The 19,790-nt window shown below is 51.5% G+C and overlaps 1 protein-coding gene across 1 annotated transcript in view; it reads right to left on the bottom strand.

The window, feature by feature from the left end:
- DCHS1 (dachsous cadherin-related 1) overlaps positions 1–19,790 on the bottom strand; it is a 118,696-nt gene that overhangs the window by 24,746 nt on the left and 74,160 nt on the right. Inside the window, exons 15-17 of the mRNA XM_074953790.1 lie at positions 11,157–11,270; positions 3,984–4,195; positions 2,434–2,588 (exon numbers count right to left, since the gene is read on the bottom strand). Of these exons, the coding sequence (XP_074809891.1) occupies positions 2,434–2,588; positions 3,984–4,195; positions 11,157–11,270 (481 nt within the window). The remainder of the gene's footprint in view (positions 1–2,433; positions 2,589–3,983; positions 4,196–11,156; positions 11,271–19,790) is intronic.

The raw sequence follows: 19,790 nt of genomic DNA, 5'->3' as shown, positions 1-19,790 counted from the left end.
CTGGGGTCTAAGCTCCCTGCTCCCCCAGAAGGACTTCACTGAGGGGTCCTGGGTGTACCCACAAGCTCTGTTTTGGACTGTGTTCCTGTTGTCCAATAAACCTTCTGTTTTACTGGCTGGCTGAGAGTCTCGGTGAATCCCAGGAAGAGGGGTGCAGGGCCTGGACTCCCCCACACTCCGTGACACAACCCTAATATTTTATGATTCTATGATGCACAGAGCCCCAGGTGTGTGGGCTGGGTGCTCAGAGTGAGGGGAGTGTTAGTGGAGGCATGGAGCTGTGGGTGGGGGGGTGCCCAGTACACGTGGCCTGTGAGACAGGAGGATGAGTGTCCAGAGTGAATAGGCTAGAGGGGTGCATCGTGCCCTGAGTGTGTGGGCTGTGGGGGTGTGATGTTATTGACATAATCTGGGACTGTATAGATCATTGTGGCAACCAAGGTCCTGTAGTGGCACCAAATCTTGCATAAAGGGGGTCAAATGGGGTGTCTAAGACAAGGTGATGGTTTTCTGATTAGGATTATGCTGTCTATATGTGTGTATCATTTTTGTAGTTAAAAGTTATGAATATTGGCCTATTCTGTCTGTATTTCAAATTTAGGCTATGCTTCTGGGTGACACCCCAGACAAGTTGGTGTCAACTCTGCCCAGCCTGCTGGATGGCCCATTAAGGACCATCAGCGACACAACTAACCCATTGAGAGAAGGCAGACACACCTTGTGACTCAGCAAGGCATGCAGGGACCTGCCTATGGACAGAACTCTGAGGTGTTTCCAGGCCATGGGATGGGCAGCTTGTCCTTGGGACAAAGAAAGCAGAGACCACGTGGCAAGAAAATATAAAAAGCTGCTGCAGCTCCTCCATCTGGTCTTCAGTCCTGCTTCTGACCTCTGGAGAAACTTTGCTACACTGAAGCTGTGAACCAAGGACTGAAAGATCCATCCCAGCTGTGAATATACTCCAGAGACTTGATCTGAACCTGCAGTTTATTCTATCATTGCTACAAGCCTGAACCAAGAACTTTGCCATAACTGTATGTAATTGATTCCATTTAACCAATTCTAGCTCTCATCTCTATCTTTTTCCTTTTATGAATAAACCTTTAGATTTTAGATTCGAAAGGATTGGCAACAGCGTGATTTGTGGGTAAGATCTGATTTGTATATTGACCTGGGTCTGGGGCTTGGTCCTTTGGGATCAAGAGAACCTTTTTTCTTTTACTGGGGTATTGGTTTTCATAACCATTCATCCTCATAACGAGTGGCACTGGTGGGGATACTGGGAAAGTGGAGTGTCTAAGGGAATGGCTTGTGTGACTTGTGGTTAGCCCGTGGGGTAAAACCAAAGTCCTATCTGTCTGGCTGGTTGGGTTTGCTTTGATGTGCACAGAAACCCCAGCCTTGGGCTGTAACTGCCCTGCTTTAAGCAGTTTGTCCTGAATTGGCACTCTCAGTTGGGTCCCACCAGAACCAGCATCGTTACAGGGGAAATGGGGGCATGGTGCCCAGAGGGCGTGGACTGTGGGGAGGTGTGTGGTGCCCAGAGGGCATGGGCTGTGGGGAGGTGTATGGTGCCCAGTTTGTGTGGGCTGTAGGGGGGCGTTGCATAGGGCCCAGAGGACATGGGCTGTGGGGGATCGTTGCATTGTGCCCAGAGGTTGTGGGCTGTGGGGGGTCGTAGCATGATGCCCAGAGGGCGAGGGCTGTGGGGAATTGCATGGTGCCCAGTTTGTGTGGTCTGTAGGAGGGTGTTGCATGGGGCCCAGAGGACATGGGTTGTGTGGGGTCGTTGCATTGTGTCTGGTTTGTGTGGGCTGTGGGGGGGTCTTTGCATTGTGCCCATAGGACGTGGGTTGTGTGGAGGCTCTGTGTGTGGTGCCCAGAGTATATGAGCTGTGAGGGGGCCACGGTGCCCAGAGTTTGTGGGCTGTAGGGCAGGCATGATGACCAGTTCGTGGTCTGTGGAAGGGGTGGTTACATACTGCCCAGCGGGTGTGGGAGAGGTAGATATATATGGGGATTGGGCACGTGGTGCCCAGAGAGCTTGGGATGGGGCAGCATGGTGCCCAGTGGGAACGGTGCTCAGAGTGTGTAGCTTGGCAAGAGGGTTGGGGGATGCCCAGAGTGTTCAGGCTAGGCAGATGTGTGGTGCCTGGACATTCGTTCTTTCTGCCAGCCCCAAATACAAGTGAGAGTCACAGAGTTTATGGCCAGAAGGGTCTGTCAGAACTTGTCTGAACGGCTGCATAACACACGCTAGCGATGCCCACCCAGGTCTCTGTGTATGGAGCCCAGTGACTTGAGTCAGCTAAATTTTGCTAACGCAGCCAATGTGGATCTGAAGTCACTAAGAGATGGAGAATTTCCCACTTCTCCCTAATCGCCTCCCTGGGATACACGGCGCCTTATTCCATTTGGCTGGCTTTCACTCACCGAGTCTGTGGCCAGATCTCCCTGTCCAGAATGGCTGCAGTGGTGATGGTCCCCATCTGGGCATCAATGTGGTACAGCCCGTTCATGGGCAGCGACTGGTTGATGGCGTAGGTCACCTGACCATTTGCACCCTGATCTGGGTCGTCAGCCAGAACCTGCAAAACAGCACATGGGATTCAATGTGCTGGCTCAGACCCACGAGCCACCCCAGCCCCAACCTTATGCTTCTGGCTCAGACCCACGGGCTGTTCCAGCCCTGGTCTCACGCTTCCGGCTCAAAGCCACAGGCCACTCCGGCCCCAATCTCATGCTTCCAGCTCAGACGTACGGGCCATTCTGACCCCGCTCTCATGCTTTGAGCTCTGACCCACAGGCTGTTTCAGCCCCGATCTCACACTTCCGACTCAGATCCTCGGGCCATTCCGGCCCCGATCAGATGCTTCCGGCTCAGACCCTCGGGCCATTCCGGCCCCGATCTGATGCTTCCAGCTCAGACTCTCGGGCCACCCACAGGCCACCCACTCCAGCCCCGATATCATGCTTCCTGCTCAGACTCACAGGCCACTCTGGCCCCGATCTCATGCTTCCGGCTCAGACTCATGGGCCGTTCCGGCCCAATTTCAGGCTTCTGGCTCAGACCCACAGGCCATTCCTGCTCGGACCTCACGCTTCCGGCTCAGACCCACGGGCCATTCCAGCCCCGATCTCACGCTTGCGGCTCAGACCCATGGACTGTTCCAGCCCCAATTTACACCCCCCAGATCAGAGCAATGGGCCAATCTGGCCCCAATTTACTCTCCCCACCTCAGATCAATGACACCATCTAACCCCTGTTTACACCCCTCTGGTCAGACCAATGAGCCCATCCAACCCTGACCTATGACCCCTTCATCAGACCAATGGGCCCATCCAGATTCAATACCCCCCAGTCAGACCAATGGGCCCATCCAGCCCTGATTTTTCCCTCCTCGATCAGCCCAATGGGCCCATCCAGCCCTAATTCCCTCCCACCGATCTAACCAATGGGTCCATCCAGCCCAATTTACACCCCCCAGGCCAGACCAATGGGCTCATCCAGCCCCAATTCCCCCCCCCCATCAGACCAATGGGCCCATCCATCTCTGATACCCCTCCAAGCAGAGCAATGAACCCATCCAGCCCCAATTCCTGCCCCTGATCACACCAATGGGCCCATCCAGCCCCAATTCCCCACCCACCCCCAATCAGCCCACTGGGCCCATCCGGCTCTGTTCCGCCCCCTGGTCAGACCAATGGGCTCATCCAGTCCTGACCCTCCTGCCAATCAGACCAATGGGCCCATCCAACCCTGACCCTCCCCTCAATCAGACCAGTGGGCCCATCCAATCCTGATTCCACACCCCCACCCGGATCAGACCAATGGGCCCATCCAGCCCCGATTCCCCTCCACCATTAGACCAATGGGCCTATCCAGCCCAGTGCCCTCCCCTTCCCATCCACAGGCCCCCTGCACTCATCACGTGTGAGGCTCCCATGGCCCCATCCTGGGGCTCCCCCGCCCCCGGTGGTACCTGTATGACGGGGGAGTCGTAGCTCTGTGACTCCCAGATAAAGGCCACATAGTTCTGCAGCTGGAAGCGTGGCAAGTTGTCGTTCACATCCTGCAGGTTGAGGTTCACTGCCATGAAGCCAAAGGAGGCGGCAGTCTCTGCTTGAACCACGAGGCGCAGCCGAGGGCTTGACTCGAAGTCCAGGCTGCTGGAGTCCTGCACTGAGATGGCACCTGGGAGAGGACGGGGTAAGCCAGTGCATGGAGTCCCAGGGTCACAAAGCTGACTAAGATGGTGCGCAGGCCCATGCATGGGCACACACACCCTTACATATACATCTCCACGCACCCACATATCTATCCAGCTATTTGTGGCACATCTGTGACCCTAGAACTGCAGTGCTGGTCACTTCACAATTGTTACTGCATTTCTCCTCACACTCCTGTGCTGCAGGGCAGAGCTGCTAACCCCCTATACAGTCGCACAGGGAGTTTGGGTGAAGCCTAGGAATTGCTGCCATCTTCAGCCTAGATGTCAAGATCAAAGACATCACAACCCAACCAATGTCCTGCACAGACTGTCACCTCATTAAGGTGGTGGTCACTGCTTTGCCAGGAAACAAAACAGACCTATGATCCTGATTCAGCTGCAAAGACTCAGGGACTCTACTAAATTTCAAAGACAACTAAAGGACAGCAGCACTCCACCCACAGCATGAGGACCTGGTGAATTGTTACCATTCCACATTAGCCTCAACCAGCAACATATTGACCCCAAAGAGCCTCTTCCTCCCCACACAGCTTTCCTTGGTTTGCTGACACCCTGAGCCAGATGAAGAGAGTGCGGCAGAAATTTAAGAGCCAAAGCAGAAAACAAAGACTGATGCAGACAGGATGAAACATAACAAATGTCTCCAAGCCTATGGCAAGAGACCCTTCCTATGAGCTCCATTAAAGCTGACAAATCCCACCCCGAGGAGCTATCCAGGGTGGCAAACTGCTTCAGCAATTCTGGGTGGCTACAACCTGCATCTGAACCCAGCACCAAGTGCTGCAAAGGACTATATTCTACTGCGCTGAAAGATCATGCATAGTCAAGAAGGCTTCTCAGACAGCCTGAATCCACCCTGCCTGCACTCACCATCCAACAGCCTGCCTGAAATCCTGGAGTCCAGTATATTTACTCCTCAAGAAGTTCTGGACACTCCAAAGGAGTCTTGACTCAAGACTTGTGCACCAGACCCCTGCCATTTGTGGCTGGTGAAAGAGAGTAATGAGCAATGATGCCACTGATGACTGTAATGGCCAATGACTCATGCAGAGAACTTTTTCCTTCCTCCTCTGAACACGCAACAGTGTGACCAACACTGACATTACCTGGATATGTCAGTTATAACCAACTATCACTTGTTGTCAAATCTCCCATTCCTTAGCAAGCTCATAGAGAGAAGTTAGCCAAAGGACAACTACAAGCTCATCTAACTCCTCCCCGTAGAAGGAAAAGGCCTGGGTAGAGACTGTCGAATCGTGGAAGTCAACGAATGGCTACGCAGGTGGTGTCGGAGAGAAGGCTTTGGACTCTTTGACCATGGGATGGAGTTCCAAGAAGGAAGAGTGCTAGGCAGAGATGGGCTCCACCTAACAAAGAGAGGGAACAGCATCTTCGCAAGCAGGCTGGCTAACCTAGTGGGGAGGGCTTTAAACTAGGCTCACCCGGGGAAGGAGACCAAAGCCTTGAGGTAAGTGGGGACGTGGGATACCGGGAGGAAGCACGAGCAGGAGAACGCGAAAGGGGAGGGCTCCTGCCTCATACTAAGAAAGCAGGACAAACAGCAAGTTATCTCAAATGCCTATACACAAATGCAAGAAGCCTGGGAAACAAGCAGGGAGAACTGAAAATCCTGGCACAGTCAAGGAATTATGATGTGATTGGAATAACAGAGACTTGCTGGGATAACTCACATGACTAGAGTACTGTCATGAATGGATATAAACGGTTCAGGAAGGACAGGCAGGGCAGAAAAGGTGGGGGAGTTGCATTGTATGTAAGAGAGCAGTATGACTGCTCAGAGCTCCGGTAGGAAGCTGCAGAAAAACCGGAGAGTCTCTGGATTAAGTTTAGAAGTGTGATCAACAAGGGTGATGTTGTGGTGGGAGTCTGCTATAGACCACCGGACCAGCGGGATGAGGTGGACGAGGCTTTCTTCCGGCAACTCACGGAAGTTACTAGATCGCAAGCCCTGGTTCTCATGGGAGACTTCAATCACCCTGATATCTGCTGGGAGAGCAATACAGCGGTGCACAGAAAATCCAGGAAGTTTTTGGAAAGTGTAGGGGACAATTTCCTGGTGCAAGTGCTGGAGGAACCAACTAGGGGCAGAGCTCTTCTTGACCTGCTGCTCACAAACCGGGAAAGAATTAGTAGGGGAAGCAAAAGTGGATGGGAACCTGGGAGGCAGTGACCATGAGATCGTCAAGTTCAGGGTCCTGACACAGGGAAGAAAGGAGAGCAGCAGAATACGGACCCTGGACTTCAGAAAAGCAGACTTTGACTCCCTCAGGGAACTGATGGGCAGGATCCCCTGGGAGAATAACATGAGGGGGAAAGGAGTCCAGGAGAGCTGGCTGTATTTTAAAGAATCCTTATTGAGGTTACAGGGACAAACCATCCCGATGTGTAGAAAGAATAGTAAATATGGCAGGCAACCAGCTTGGCTTAACAGTGAAATCCTTGCTGTTCTTAAACACAGAAAAGAAGCTTACAAGAAGTGGAAGATTGGACAAATGACCAGGGAAGAGTATAAAAATATTACTCGGGCATGCAGGAGTGAAATCAGGAAGGCCAAATCACACGTGGAGTTGCAGCTAGCAAGAGATGTTAAGAGTAACAAGAAGAGTTTCTTCAGGTATGTTAGCAACAAGAAGAAAGTCAAGGAAAGTGTGGGCCCCATACTGAATGAGGGAGGCAACCTAGTGACAGAGGATGTGGAAAAAGCTAATGTACTCAATGCTTTTTTTGCCTCTGTCTTCACGAACAAGGTTAGCTCCCAGACTGCTGCACTGGGCAGCACAGCATGGGGAGGAGGTGACCAGCCCTCTGTGAAGAAAGAAGTGGTTTGGGACTATTTAGACAAGCTGGATGAGCACAAGTCCATTGGGCCGGATGCGCTGCATCCGAGAGTGCTAAAGGAGTTGGCGGATGTGATTGCAGAGCCATTGGCCATTATCTTTGAAAACTCCTGGCGATCGGGGGAGGTCCTGGACGACTGGAAAAAAGCTAATGTAGTGCCTATCTTTAAAAAAGGGAAGAAGGAGGATCCTGGGAACTACAGGCCAGTCAGCCTCACCTCAGTCCCCGGAAAAATCATGGAGCAGGTCCTCAAGGAATCAATTCTGAAGCACTTAAGAGGAGAGGAAAGTGATCAGGAACAGTCAGCATGGATTCACCAAGGGCAAGTCATGCCTGACTAATCTAATTGCCTTCTATGATGAGATAACTGGCTCTGTGGAGGAGGGGAAAGCAGTGGATGTGTTGTTCCTTGACTTTAGCAAAGCTTTTGACATGGTGTCCCACAGTATTCTTGCCAGTAAGTTAAAGAAGTATGGGCTGGATGAATGGACAATAAGGTGGATAGAAAGCTGGCTAGATTGTCGGGCTGAACGGGTAGTGATCAATGGCTCCATGTCTAGTTGGCAGCCGGTATCAAGTGGAGTGCCCCAAGGGTCGGTCCTGGGGTAGGTTTTGTTCAATATCTTCATTAATGATCTGGAGGATGGTGTGGATTGCACCCTGAGCAAGTTTGCAGAGGACACTAAACTGGGAGGAGAGGTAGATATGCTGGAGGGTAGGGATTGGATACAGAGGGAGCTAGACAAATTGGAGGATTGGGCCAAAAGAAATCTGATGCGGTTCAACAAGGACAAGTGCAGAGTCCTGCACTTAGGACGGAAGAATCCCATGCAAAGCAACAGACTAGGGACCAAATGGCTAGGCAGCAGTTCTGCAGAAAAGGACCTAGGGGTTACAGTGGACGAGAAGCTGGATATGAGTCAACAGTGTGCCCTTGTTGCCAAGAAGGCCAATGGCATTTTGGGATGTATAAGTAGGGGCATTGCCAGCAGATCGAGGGACGTGATCGTTCCCCTCTCTTCGACATTGGTGAGGCCTCATAGAATCACAGAATCATAGAATCACAGAATATCAGGGTTGGAAGGGACCCCAGAAGGTCATCTAGTCCAACCCCCTTCTCAAAGCAGGACTGATCCCCAACTAAGTCATCCCAGCCAGGGCTTTATCAAGCCTGACCTTAAAAATATCTAAGGAAGGAGATTCCACCACCTCCCTAGGTAACACATTCCAGTGCTTCGCCACCCTCCTAGTGAAAAAGTTTTTCCTAATATCCAACCTAAACCTCCCCCACTGCAACTTGAGACCATTACTCCTTGTTCTGTCATCAGCTATCACTGAGACCAGTTTAGATCCATCCTCTTTGGAACCCCCTTTCAGGTAGTTGAAAGCAGCTATCAAATCCCCCCTCATTCTTCTCTTCCGCAGACTAAACAATCCCAGTTTGGATTGGGGTGCAGTCCTGGAGGTAGTGCAGTTCTTCAGTGTCCAGTGATGGTCTCACTGATCCCGTATAGGGGTAATATCACCTCCTTGCTACTTCTGGATACTACCCTGTTTATCCAGACCCCCTGGGTTGTGTCTGCCCTCTCAGCTAGAGCACCAGTCTGGGAGCTCATGTTCGGCTGGATTCCATCAGGACTTTTCACTGGGCTTGTCTAAATAAACACTAAATCAGGAACAGTATCCCCGATAATGTCACAGCTAACCTAGTGGCTGAACTTTGTGATTTTGTCCTCACCCATAACTATTTCACATTTGGGGACAATGTATACCTTCAAATCAGTGGCACTGCTATGCGTACCTGTATGGCCCCACAGTATGCCAACATTTTTATGGCTGACTTAGAACAACGCTTCCTCAGCTCTCGTCCCCTAATGCCCCTACTCTACTTGCGCTACATTGATGACATCTTCATCATCTGGACCCATAGAAAAGAAGCCCTTGAGGAACTCCACCATGATTTCAACAATTTCCATCCCACCATCAACCTCAGCCTGGACCAGTCCACACAAGTGATCCACTTCCTGGACACTACAGTGCTAATCAGTGATCGTCACATAAACACCATCCTATACCGGAAACCTACTGACCGCTATACTTACTTAAATGCCTCCAGCTTTCATCCAGACCACACCACACGATCCACTGTCTACAGCCAAGCTCTACGATACAACCGCATTTGCTCCAAACCCTCAGACAAAGACAAACACCTACTAGATCTCTATCAAGCATTCTTACAACTACAACACCCACCTGGTGAAGTGAGGAAACAGATTGACAGAGCCAGAAAAGTACCCAGAAGTCACCTACTACAGGACAGGCCCAACGAAGAAAGTAACAGAACGCCACTAGCCATCACCTTCAGCCCCCAACTAAAACCTCTCCAACGCACCATCAAGGATCTACAACCTATCCTGAAGGACGACCCATCACTCTCACAGATCTTGGGAGACAGGCCAGTCCTTGCCTACAGACAGGCCCCCAGCCTGAAGCAAATACTCACCAGCAACTACACACCACACAACAAAAACACAACAAAGCCCGTTGCCAACTGTGTTCACATATCTATTCAGGGGACACCATCATAGGGCCTAATCACATTAGCCACACTATCAAAGGCTCATTCACCTCCACATCTACCAATGTGATATATGCCATCATGTGCCAGCAATGCCCCTCTGCCCTATACATTGGCGAAACCGGACAGTCTCTACATAAAAGAATAAATGGACACAAGTCAGACGTCAAGAATTATAACATTCAAAAACCAGTCGGAGAACACTTCAATCTCTCTGGTCACTCAGTTACAGACCTAAAAGTTGCAATATTACAATAAAAAAACTTCAAAAACAGACTCTAACGAGAGACTGCTGAATTGGAATTAATTTGCAAACTGGACACTATTAAATTCGGCTTGAATAAAGACTGGGAGCGGATGGGTCATTACACAAATTAAAACTATTTCCCCATGTTTATTTTCCCTCCCTGCTGTTCCTCACATGTTCTTGTCAACTGCTGGAAATGGCCCACCTTGATTATCATTACAAAAGGTTTTTTTTCTCTCCTGCTGGTAATAGCTCACCTTACCTGATCACTCTCATTACAGTGTGTATGGTAACACCCATTGTTTCATGTTCTCTGTGTATATAAAATCTCCCTACAGTATTTTCCACTGCAGGCATCCGATGAAGTGAGCTGTAGCTCACAAAAGCTTATGCTCAAATAAATTTGTTAGTCTCTAAGGTGCCACAAGTACTCCTTTTCTGAATCTACCCCGCACTAGCCTGCTCCACCCTACCCATTCCCTAATGCACTTTGTTCTACTCCCGTTTCACAGCAGGGTAAATCAAAGAGCACAAGAGAACATTTAGTGCGCAGCAGCAGAGTCCACATGGACACTTAGTGCGCAGCAGGCTAGTGCAGGATAGGTGTACACTCCAGCTTGCCACGATTCACATAGATATGCTCACCATCACTGCTTTGCATCCTTTATGCCTAGAAGGATGACCAAGTATTGGCTGCATTAAATAACATGTTGTGCAAATAAGCTCACCTTACTAGTGATCCAAGTCGCTCTGTAGCACTGACCTGTCCCCACCATTATTTACCACTCCACCAATTTTTGTGTTGCCTGCCTATTCTCTCAGCAGTTACTTTGTATTTTCTTCCAGAAATGGAGGAATGATGAAGATATTGAATAGCACTGGGCTGTGAACAGATACTTGCAGAACCCCACTACAAACATCTCTCTGGATGAGGAGTCCCTGCTTACCATTACTTTTAAGATCTCTCCGCTAGCCTGTTTGAATCTATTTCATTGGGCTACGTTGGGATTGTGTCTGATAAAGAATTAGCACGAATGCTGTGTGGGATGAAGTCAGCTGCTGCACAGAAGGCCTCGTCTCCTGGCCTAGGGGCTTCCAGCTGGAGTGGGCCAGGCAGATGTGCAGGCAAGCAGGCAGGCCTACACAAAGACAGGGCCTTGGGGAGCCCTGCAGATCACTCCATTTACGCTTCTCCATAAGGGTGCAGTACCACTCCTGTGTTCCCTCCTTCTCCCCGTACCTGAGCTGGGCTGGATGCGGAAAGCATTCTTTTCATTGCCACTCACGATGCTGTAGGTGATGTGTCCCGAGGAGCCCCCTGCGTGCATGGCCTGGATGCTCACCACCACGGTGCCTTGGAGGAGAGTGAAGACAGCATAAGTGTCACAGTGACACCCCCAGAAAGAGGGGAAGGGATGAAAAGGGTCGGGAGAGAACGTGGGTGTGTGCGTGTATGAACAAAACCACATGGCTCCTGGGGGACGCTGGCAAATCCTCGAGACAACCCTGGGGACTGCCATTGTCATTTGGAGAGAGATTGAGTGGGTTAGAGTGTATGTGTGGGGGTGCCTGGGAGCCAGGACGACTGGGTTCTATCCCTGCCTCTGGGGGCAGGGGAGCAGAGGATAGTGGGCAAGGTGAGGGGCTGGAAGCCTGGGTTACGTCCTTGGCTCACTGTGATCAGTCTGTATGTCTGAGCCACCCCTGGAGCCCCAATGACCCCCCCGCCATGCACCCAACTGATGCCCTCGGCACTGCCTCCTTGGAACCCACTTTAACCCTACTAACCCTGTGACACTACGCCCCATAGTCTTCATAGAGATACTGTTATGATATGAATATGGGATAACTAAGATGTGTTTCATGCAAGATGGGACATGTGAGATATCATTAGAAAGGTTATGATTTACTGAATGTGATTATCCTATTTGTATGCATGTATCATGTCTGTATCTGAAGTTAGGAATATTGACTATGAATCAATTGCGAAAGTGTTTGCACCTTGGGAACACCCACCAGACAAAATGCAATCAGTCTGGCGGGTTAGTCTATAAACCATTAGGGAGAACAACAGGTCTTTGAAGATGCTAATCTCCCACCTTCCTGGGATGCTGCTTTGACACTGCAGGGTCATGTGATCATGTCACCTGGTACTGGACTCCATCTTGGACTGCTGATATTTTTCCACTAGTAGGGGGTGGGGATCAAACTGGGAAACAAAGGATTCCAGCCACACGTAAATCCTATTTCAGGCTGGGGAGTGAGTTAATCAGGGTCTATTCTTCACTGAATCCCCACCCAAGATGATTGCTAAAACACCTAAAACTGAACTGGGGAAGAACTGGACCCAGGCTAGAAGGTGTCTGGCCTGTGAAAGGAATATCTGGAATTCTAAGCTGCAAGCAAAAGAAGTTTGTTTGCAAGAACCTCTGCAACCTGCTTAAAACAAAATTTAGAGTGAGAAATTACTACTTGTAGCCAGTTTCTTCAGTGTATTAAGCTTAGTTTGTGTGTTTGCTTTATTTGCTCAGTAATCTACTTTGATCGGTTTGCTATCCCTTATAATCACTTAAAATCTATCCTTTCTAGTTAATAAACTTGTTTTGTTTTCTAAAACCCAATCTGTACAATTCATAACTGGGGGAGGGAGGGGAGCTGTGCATATCTTCCTCCACATTGAGGGAGGGAGCGAATTTCCATGAGCAGCGCAAGACAATACAATTTTGGGTTTACACTCCAGAGGGGGCGTGCACTTGACTGCTGGGCAATCCCCGAGCTGAGTCTTCCCATGCAGAGCTGATCTCAGTGTCTGTGTCTTTTTGCAGCTGGGTGTGGCCCTACCTCTGTGTGTGCTAGAGAAGGCTTGAGGGCCTGGCACCAGTGGCGTAGCTAGCGGGGGAGCGGGGCAGCGGCCGCTCTGCCACTGAGCACAAGTGGCGCCTTGTCAATGTCTTGGGGCCTTTTAAATTTTCTCCCGTTGAGGGAACAGGGGGAGCGATCCAAAAAAAAGGCGCCACCCACTGCAGCACTTTTACTCACCCGGCGGCGCTCCGGGTCTTCGGCAGCACCTTGGCGGCGGGACCTTCAGTGCCGCCGAAGACACCTGGAGCGAGTGAGGGTCCGCCCCTGGAGCGGGTGATGTCTTTTTTTTCGATCGCTCCCCCTGTTCCCTCCACCCAGCTACGCGGCTGCCTGGCACTGCAGGACAGGGTGAGGGAGTCCAGGCTGGTGGAACAGGCAGGTTCAGTGGGACCCCAGTACATCAAGTGGCACCCCAGAGTGGGGGTAACCCGTCACAAACCCCCCTCTGACCCTACTGTTGCCCCAGTTATGTCCCTAGAGCTCCACTGAACTGCCTGGGACATCTGTGCTCCAACAACCCAAATCTGCCCCTAGGATCCTATTACCCTCCCTGCACAGATAGGAATGGAGGCCTAGAGACTGTGCTGCAGAATGTCGCTGTGGCCTGGTTCATGGGACTTGCCTAAGATCACATGGGAATCCTATAACCAAGCAGGGAACTGAAACCAGGTCTCCCAAGTCCAAGGCTAGTGTGATAACCTATGTCCCTGTCCCCAGTCCCCCGCTGTTCCCAGTTATCCTGGTGTCCTGTGTCCCTTCCCCAAGTACCCCAGTGCCCCATGCCCTGTCCCCAGCATCTCACTCTTTCCAGCTACCCCAGAGCCCTGTGACCCTGCACCCAGTCCTCCTTGTTCCCAGTTACCCCATGTCCCCATCCCAGAAGCCCGTGCTCCACTTCTAGAACCCTGCTGTTTCCTCTTGCCCCATGTGCCCCTAGCACCCTGCAGTTCCTCAGTACTGATGCCTGTTAGTGTGCCAGACCACCCTCCCCAGGGGTCTCACTCTTCCTTCAGGGTTAGCCATGCAGCCTCGCAACCTCCTTAGACTGGACCTCTGGGGCTGCAGCACTCCTATTTCACACCGTAAGCTCTGTTTAGCAAGTCTCACTGAGACAGACTCCTGGTGGAGACTTATCCACTCTGCAGGGATTAATGCACCTCACCAAGCACTTGCATTGACACTCAAACAGCATTGTCACAGCAGTTGGATTTATTAGTCAGTGGCACACAGCACAGGAAGCCCTTAGATAAGCCCAGAGAAATGAAGGTTAAAGCACAGACTATCCTGGTCAGCCCAGCGCCCAGCCAAGCTGTAGTGAACCCCTTTGTTCAAGTTGTGTGTGTCTCTCCATCTGACCTCCTTCGTCAGACTCCAGGTGAGAGACTCTTAAGACTCCAGGTGAGAGACGCTTAAGTTCAGTTGACACCTGAGGCTCACAGGAAAAGGTTTTGGGTGTAAAAGACTCAGGGTACGACATATATGGTTGCCACCACCCTGCTGGGAGAATCTCTCCACTAATGGGATAAGGTCAGTGGTGAGCTGGAGCCCGTCCACTCCGGTTCGTAGAACCACTTGTTCGCACCGATTCGTACTGGTTCGCTAGAACCACTTGTTAAATTTAGAAGCCCTTTTAGAGCCCTCACGGGACAGCCGACTCTAAAAAGGGCTTCTAAATTTAACAACCAGCCAAAAGCGGCGCCTTAGGTGCCAACTCCGTGGGTGTTCCAGGGCTGGAGCACCCACGGGGAAAATTTGGTGGGTGCAGAGCACCCACTGGCAGCTCCCCGCCCTGCTCCCAGCCCCAGCTCACCTCTGCTCCGCCTCCACCTCCTCCCCTGAATGCGCCACCCCGCTCTGCTTCTCTGCCCCGCCCTCCCCGGCTTCCTGCAAATCAGCAGTTCGCACGGGAAGCCTGGGAGGGCTCAGAAGCAGGCGGTGGCTTTGCGCTCAGGCCGAGGGTGGCGGAGGTGAGCTGGGGTGGGGAGTGGTTCCCCTGTGCGCCCCCCCCACCCCGGGGTTACCTGCTGTGGTGTGGGCGGCCCTCTCCGCGCCCCCCCGCCCCAGCTCACCTCTGCTCCGCCTCCATTTCCCTATGCCTGAGCGCGAAGCCGCCGCTTGCTTCTCAACTCCCCCCCCCACCGGCTTCCAGTGCGAACAGCTGATTGGCAGGAAGCGGGGGTTGGGGCGGAGAAGCAGAGCGGGGCGGCGCGTTCAGGGGAGGAAGCGGAGTGGAGGTGTGGTGAGCTGGGGCTGGGTGTGGGGCAGGGAGCTGCTGGTGGGTGCTCTGCACCCATCAAATTTTCCCCATGGGTGCTCCAGCCCCGGAGCACCCTTGGAGTCAGCGCTTAAAGCGCCACTTTTGATGTGATCAGTGGGGGGAGCGGCCGCTCCTTCTGCTCCCCCCCAGCTACGCTCCCCTGCCCCTAGGAGCCAAAGGGACCTGCCAGATGCTTCCTGGGAGCTGCCCCAGGTAAGCACCGCCGGGACTCCCCACCTTGCAGGCTGGTTGGCAGATGAATTTGTCGACAGAAGGCCCAGGTATGAAAAGAAACCCAAAGGGATTGGCCCAGATCTGGGACCCGGTGGTTACACAGGGGTGCTCCAGAAGTGGGACATGAGCAAATCCAAACCAGGGTAACAGCTGATGTGGTAGCCCTCTCCATGTGAGCTCAGGCCCTGAAATGTAATGTTTGTTGGAAAACAGGGCATAGGTGGGCAAAACTGCCAAGGGTTAATGAAACAGTAGCCAAACGAAGGGTTAACTTGGGGCAAGCCTAGCTGGAAGGAAGGCCAGATCCTCAGGTTGCCGGGGCTGACAGTGTACCTGTGGCTCGGGGGGTGCAATGTTCAGGCCTCTGCTGTCAACCCACACGACCCAGTGTATCCAACTCACAGGGTGTGCACCGGGCAGCCATCACCATATCATCCCCAGAGAGGTGGATGGGAGGAGGGCCCAGGGGTACCAGGACACAGGTGCTGAGGTGACTCTGGCATGGCCCGATGTGGTGGCCCTGGATCAGTTTGTGCCCATTGACTAGCTGGCGATGAGGAGGGGTGTTTAGATACAGTGAGGTGCTGTAGTGAAGATATCCCTGAAATAGGGGTGCCAAGGAAGGGCACAAAGAGGCTGGGGCTTAGGATCATTTACCAGTGAAGGTGCTGATGGCAAATGATCTGGATGATGGCCGGATGGTGCAAAGAGCACCCTGGTTCTTTCCAGAGCCAGAGAGCACTACCCTGACCCAGGGTCCTGGACTACCAAGCATGGGGCTAATCAGCCTCCACCTTGATGGAATATGCTACCTGGGATGGGGCTGAGCCTGAGACTTTGTCCTGAGGTGGGGAACTAAACTGGGGGGAGAGGTAGATACGCTTGAGGGTAGGGATAGGATACAGAGGGACCTACACAAATTAGAGGATTGGGCCAAAAGAAATCTGATGAGGTTCAACAAGGACAAGTGCAGAGTCCTGCACTTAGGAAGGAAGAATCCCATACAGCGCTACAGACTAGGGACCAAATGGCTAGGCAACAGTTCTGCAGAAAAGGACCTAGGGGGTACAGTGGACGAGAAGCTGGATATGAGTCAACAGTGTGCCCTTGTTGCCAAGAAGGCCAATGGCATTTTGGGATGTATAAGAAGGGGCATTGCCAGCAGATCGAGGGACGTGATCGTTCCCCTCTATTCGACATTGGTGAGGCCTCATCTGGAGTACTGTGTCCAGTTTTGGGCCCCACACTACAAGAGGGTTGTGGAAAAATTGGAAAACGTCCAGCGGAGGGCAACAAAAATGATTAGGGGACTGGAATACATGACTTATGAGGAGAGGCTGAGGGAACTGGGATTGTTTAGTCTGCGGAAGAGAAGAATGAAGGGGGATTTGATAGCTGCTTTCAACTACCTGAAAGGGGATTCCAGAGAGGATGGATCTAGACTGTTCTCAGTGGTACCAGATGACAGAACAAGGAGTAATGGTCTCAAGTTGCAGTGGGGGAGATTTAGGTTGATTATTAGGAAAAACTTTTTCACTAGGATAGTGGTGAAGCACTGGAATGGGTTACCTAGGGAGGTGGTGGAATCTCCTTCCTTAGAGGTTTTTAAGGTCAGGCTTGACAAAGCCCTGGCTGGGATGATTTAGTTGGGGATTGGTCCTGCTTTGAGCAGGGGGTTGGACTAGATGACCTCCTGAGGTCCCTTCCAACCCTGATAGTCTATGATTCTATTAACATAGAACCATGGGATTAGAAGGGACTACAAGGGTCATCTAGGGTCATCACTGTCAAGGAGGTTAGACTAGAAACCGAGGCACAGCCAAAGGTTGCTGTGACTCCAGCCCCTACCAGCAAAGAGGGACAGGTCACACTCACTACCCCAGGAGTTGAATTTCAGACTGAACTGCAGAAGGATTCCCTCCTTGGAGAAGCTGAGGGCCACAGCTGACCACAGTACTGTAAAATCCCTTAAGGAGTACAGCAGGGACAGATTCCGGTGGGAGAAAAGATTCCTGTACCAGGAATCAGTTCCCACTGGGAAAATTGAACCTTGCGGGGATCAGGAGGCAGCTGTTGATTCCCCAGAGGTACCACTGCAAACTATTGTACCTGGCCCATGATATCCTCTCAGGACATCAGGAGCAGGAAATCATGGAGCAGGTCCTCAAAGAATCAATCCTGAAGCACTTACATGAGAGGAAAGTGATCAGGAACAGTCAGCATGGGTTCACCAAGGGAAGGTCATGCCTGACTAATCTAATCGCCTTTTATGATGAGATTACTGGTTCTGTGGATGAAGGGAAAGCAGTGGATGTATTGTTTCTTGACTTTAGCAAAGCTTTTGACACGGTCTCCCACAGTATTCTTGTCAGCAAGTTAAGGAAGTATGGGCTGGATGAATGCACTATAAGGTGGGTAGAAAGCTGGCTAGATTGTCGGGCTCAACGGGTAGTGATCAATGGCTCCATGTCTAGTTGGCAGCCGGTGTCAAGTGGTGTGCCCCAGGGGTCGGTCCTGGGGCCGGTTTTGTTCAATATCTTCATAAATGATCTGGAGGATGGTGTGGATTGCACTCTCAGCAAATTTGCGGATGATACTAAACTGGGAGGAGTGGTAGATATGCTGGAGGGGAGGGATAGGATACAGAAGGACCTAGACAAATTGGAGGATTGGGCCAAAAGAAATCTGATGAGGTTCAATAAGGATAAGTGCAGGGTCCTGCACTTAGGATGGAAGAATCCAATGCACCGCTACAGACTAGGGACCGAATGGCTAGGCAGCAGTTCTGCAGAAAAGGACCTAGGGGTGACAGTGGACGAGAAGCTGGATATGAGTCAACAGTGTGCCCTTGTTGCCAAGAAGGCCAATGGCATTTTGGGATGTATAAGTAGGGGCATAGTGAGCAGATCGAGGGACGTGATCGTTCCCCTCTATTCGACACTGGTGAGGCCTCATCTGGAGTACTGTGTCCAGTTTTGGGCCCCACACTACAAGAAGGATGTGGATAAATTGGAGAGAGTCCAGCGAAGGGCAACAAAAATGATTAGGGGTCTAGAGCACATGACTTATGAAGAGAGGCTGAGGGAGCTGGGATTGTTTAGTCTGCGGAAGAGAAGAATGAGGGGGGATTTGATAGCTGCTTTCAACTACCTGAAAGGGGGTTCCAAAGAGGATGGCTCTAGACTGTTCTCAATGGTAGCAGATGACAGAACGAGGAGTAATGGTCTCAAGTTGCAATGGGGGAGGTTTAGATTGGATATTAGGAAAAACTTTTTCACTAAGAGGGTGGTGAAACACTGGAATGCGTTACCTAGGGAGGTGGTAGAATCTCCTTCCTTAGAGGTTTTTAAGGTCAGGCTTGACAAAGCCCTGGCTGGGATGATTTAACTGGGAATTGGTCCTGCTTCGAGCAGGGGGTTGGACTAGATGACCTTCTGGGGTCCCTTCCAACCCTGATATTCTATGATTCTATGACATAGCACACCCAGCAAAGGCTACTGGCCCGGAGTCTTTGACACAGTCAAATAGTACTGCAGGTCCTGTGACCCCTGCCAGAGGATGGGGTGAAGTATAAAGCAGTGCTGAGATCATTGCCCATCATAAGGGAACCTTTTCAGAAGGTGGCGATAGTGGGGACCCTTAGCAAGGCAACCCGGGCAGGGAAGAAATACATTCTGATGGTGGTTGATTGCGCTACCCGCCACCCAGGGGCAGTGGCTCTGTCCTCCACTGAGGCAGACATGCTGCTGACTATCTTCAGCAGAGTTGGGTTCACCCGGGAGGTCTTTACAGACCAGGGGTCCAATGTCATGTCAGCCCTACTCTGGGGCTTGTGGGAGAAACTGGGGGTCCAGCACACCTGGGCCTCTTCTCATCACCCTCAGTCCAACAGACTGGTGGCGAAGTTTAATAGGATCCTGAAGATAGTGTTGAGGACTTTTATGGACCAGCATCAGCAGGACTCGGATAAGTGTTTGCTGTTTGCTTATAGGGAAGTGCCCCAGAAATCTACAGGGATCTCCCTTTTTGAATTGCTGTGTGGGAGAAGAGTGAGGGGACCGCTGGACATGATGAGGGATGCGTGGGAGGGGAAGGCCTCCCTCAAAGGGCAACTGGTGGAGGACTATGTGCTGTCCTTTTGGGAAAGGCTCACTGACCACTCCACTCTGACGTGCTGCATGAAATGAAAGGGTTTAATGCCAGACTTCTAAGCTGGAGTTTGACCCTCCAAGATTACGATATGGAAGTGATTCATGTTAATCGGAGTGAAAATGGTATAGCTGATACCTTGCCATGAAACCGGGAACCTGAACTTCCCCAGTGCAGGCAGAAGGCAAAGAGCAGGGCAGGCTCGAATGGGGAAGGGATGTGGCAGTGGCAATTTTTGGTAATATTTTTATGAATTCTATGTGTGCCTCAGTTTATCCTGTATGCTGCATTGTTACCCAGTGGGGTGGAAAAGGAATGCTTCCAGGGCAGGCTAACAGACGTAGGTGTGGGCGTCAGCTGACGGTCTGGGCC

Source organism: Natator depressus, chromosome 1 (genome assembly GCF_965152275.1).
Source record: "Natator depressus isolate rNatDep1 chromosome 1, rNatDep2.hap1, whole genome shotgun sequence".
In the NCBI taxonomy this organism is placed as follows: Eukaryota; Metazoa; Chordata; order Testudines; family Cheloniidae; genus Natator; species Natator depressus.
Note: the sequence above shows the minus strand (reverse complement) of the source record. Positions and strands in the feature narration are given on the sequence as shown.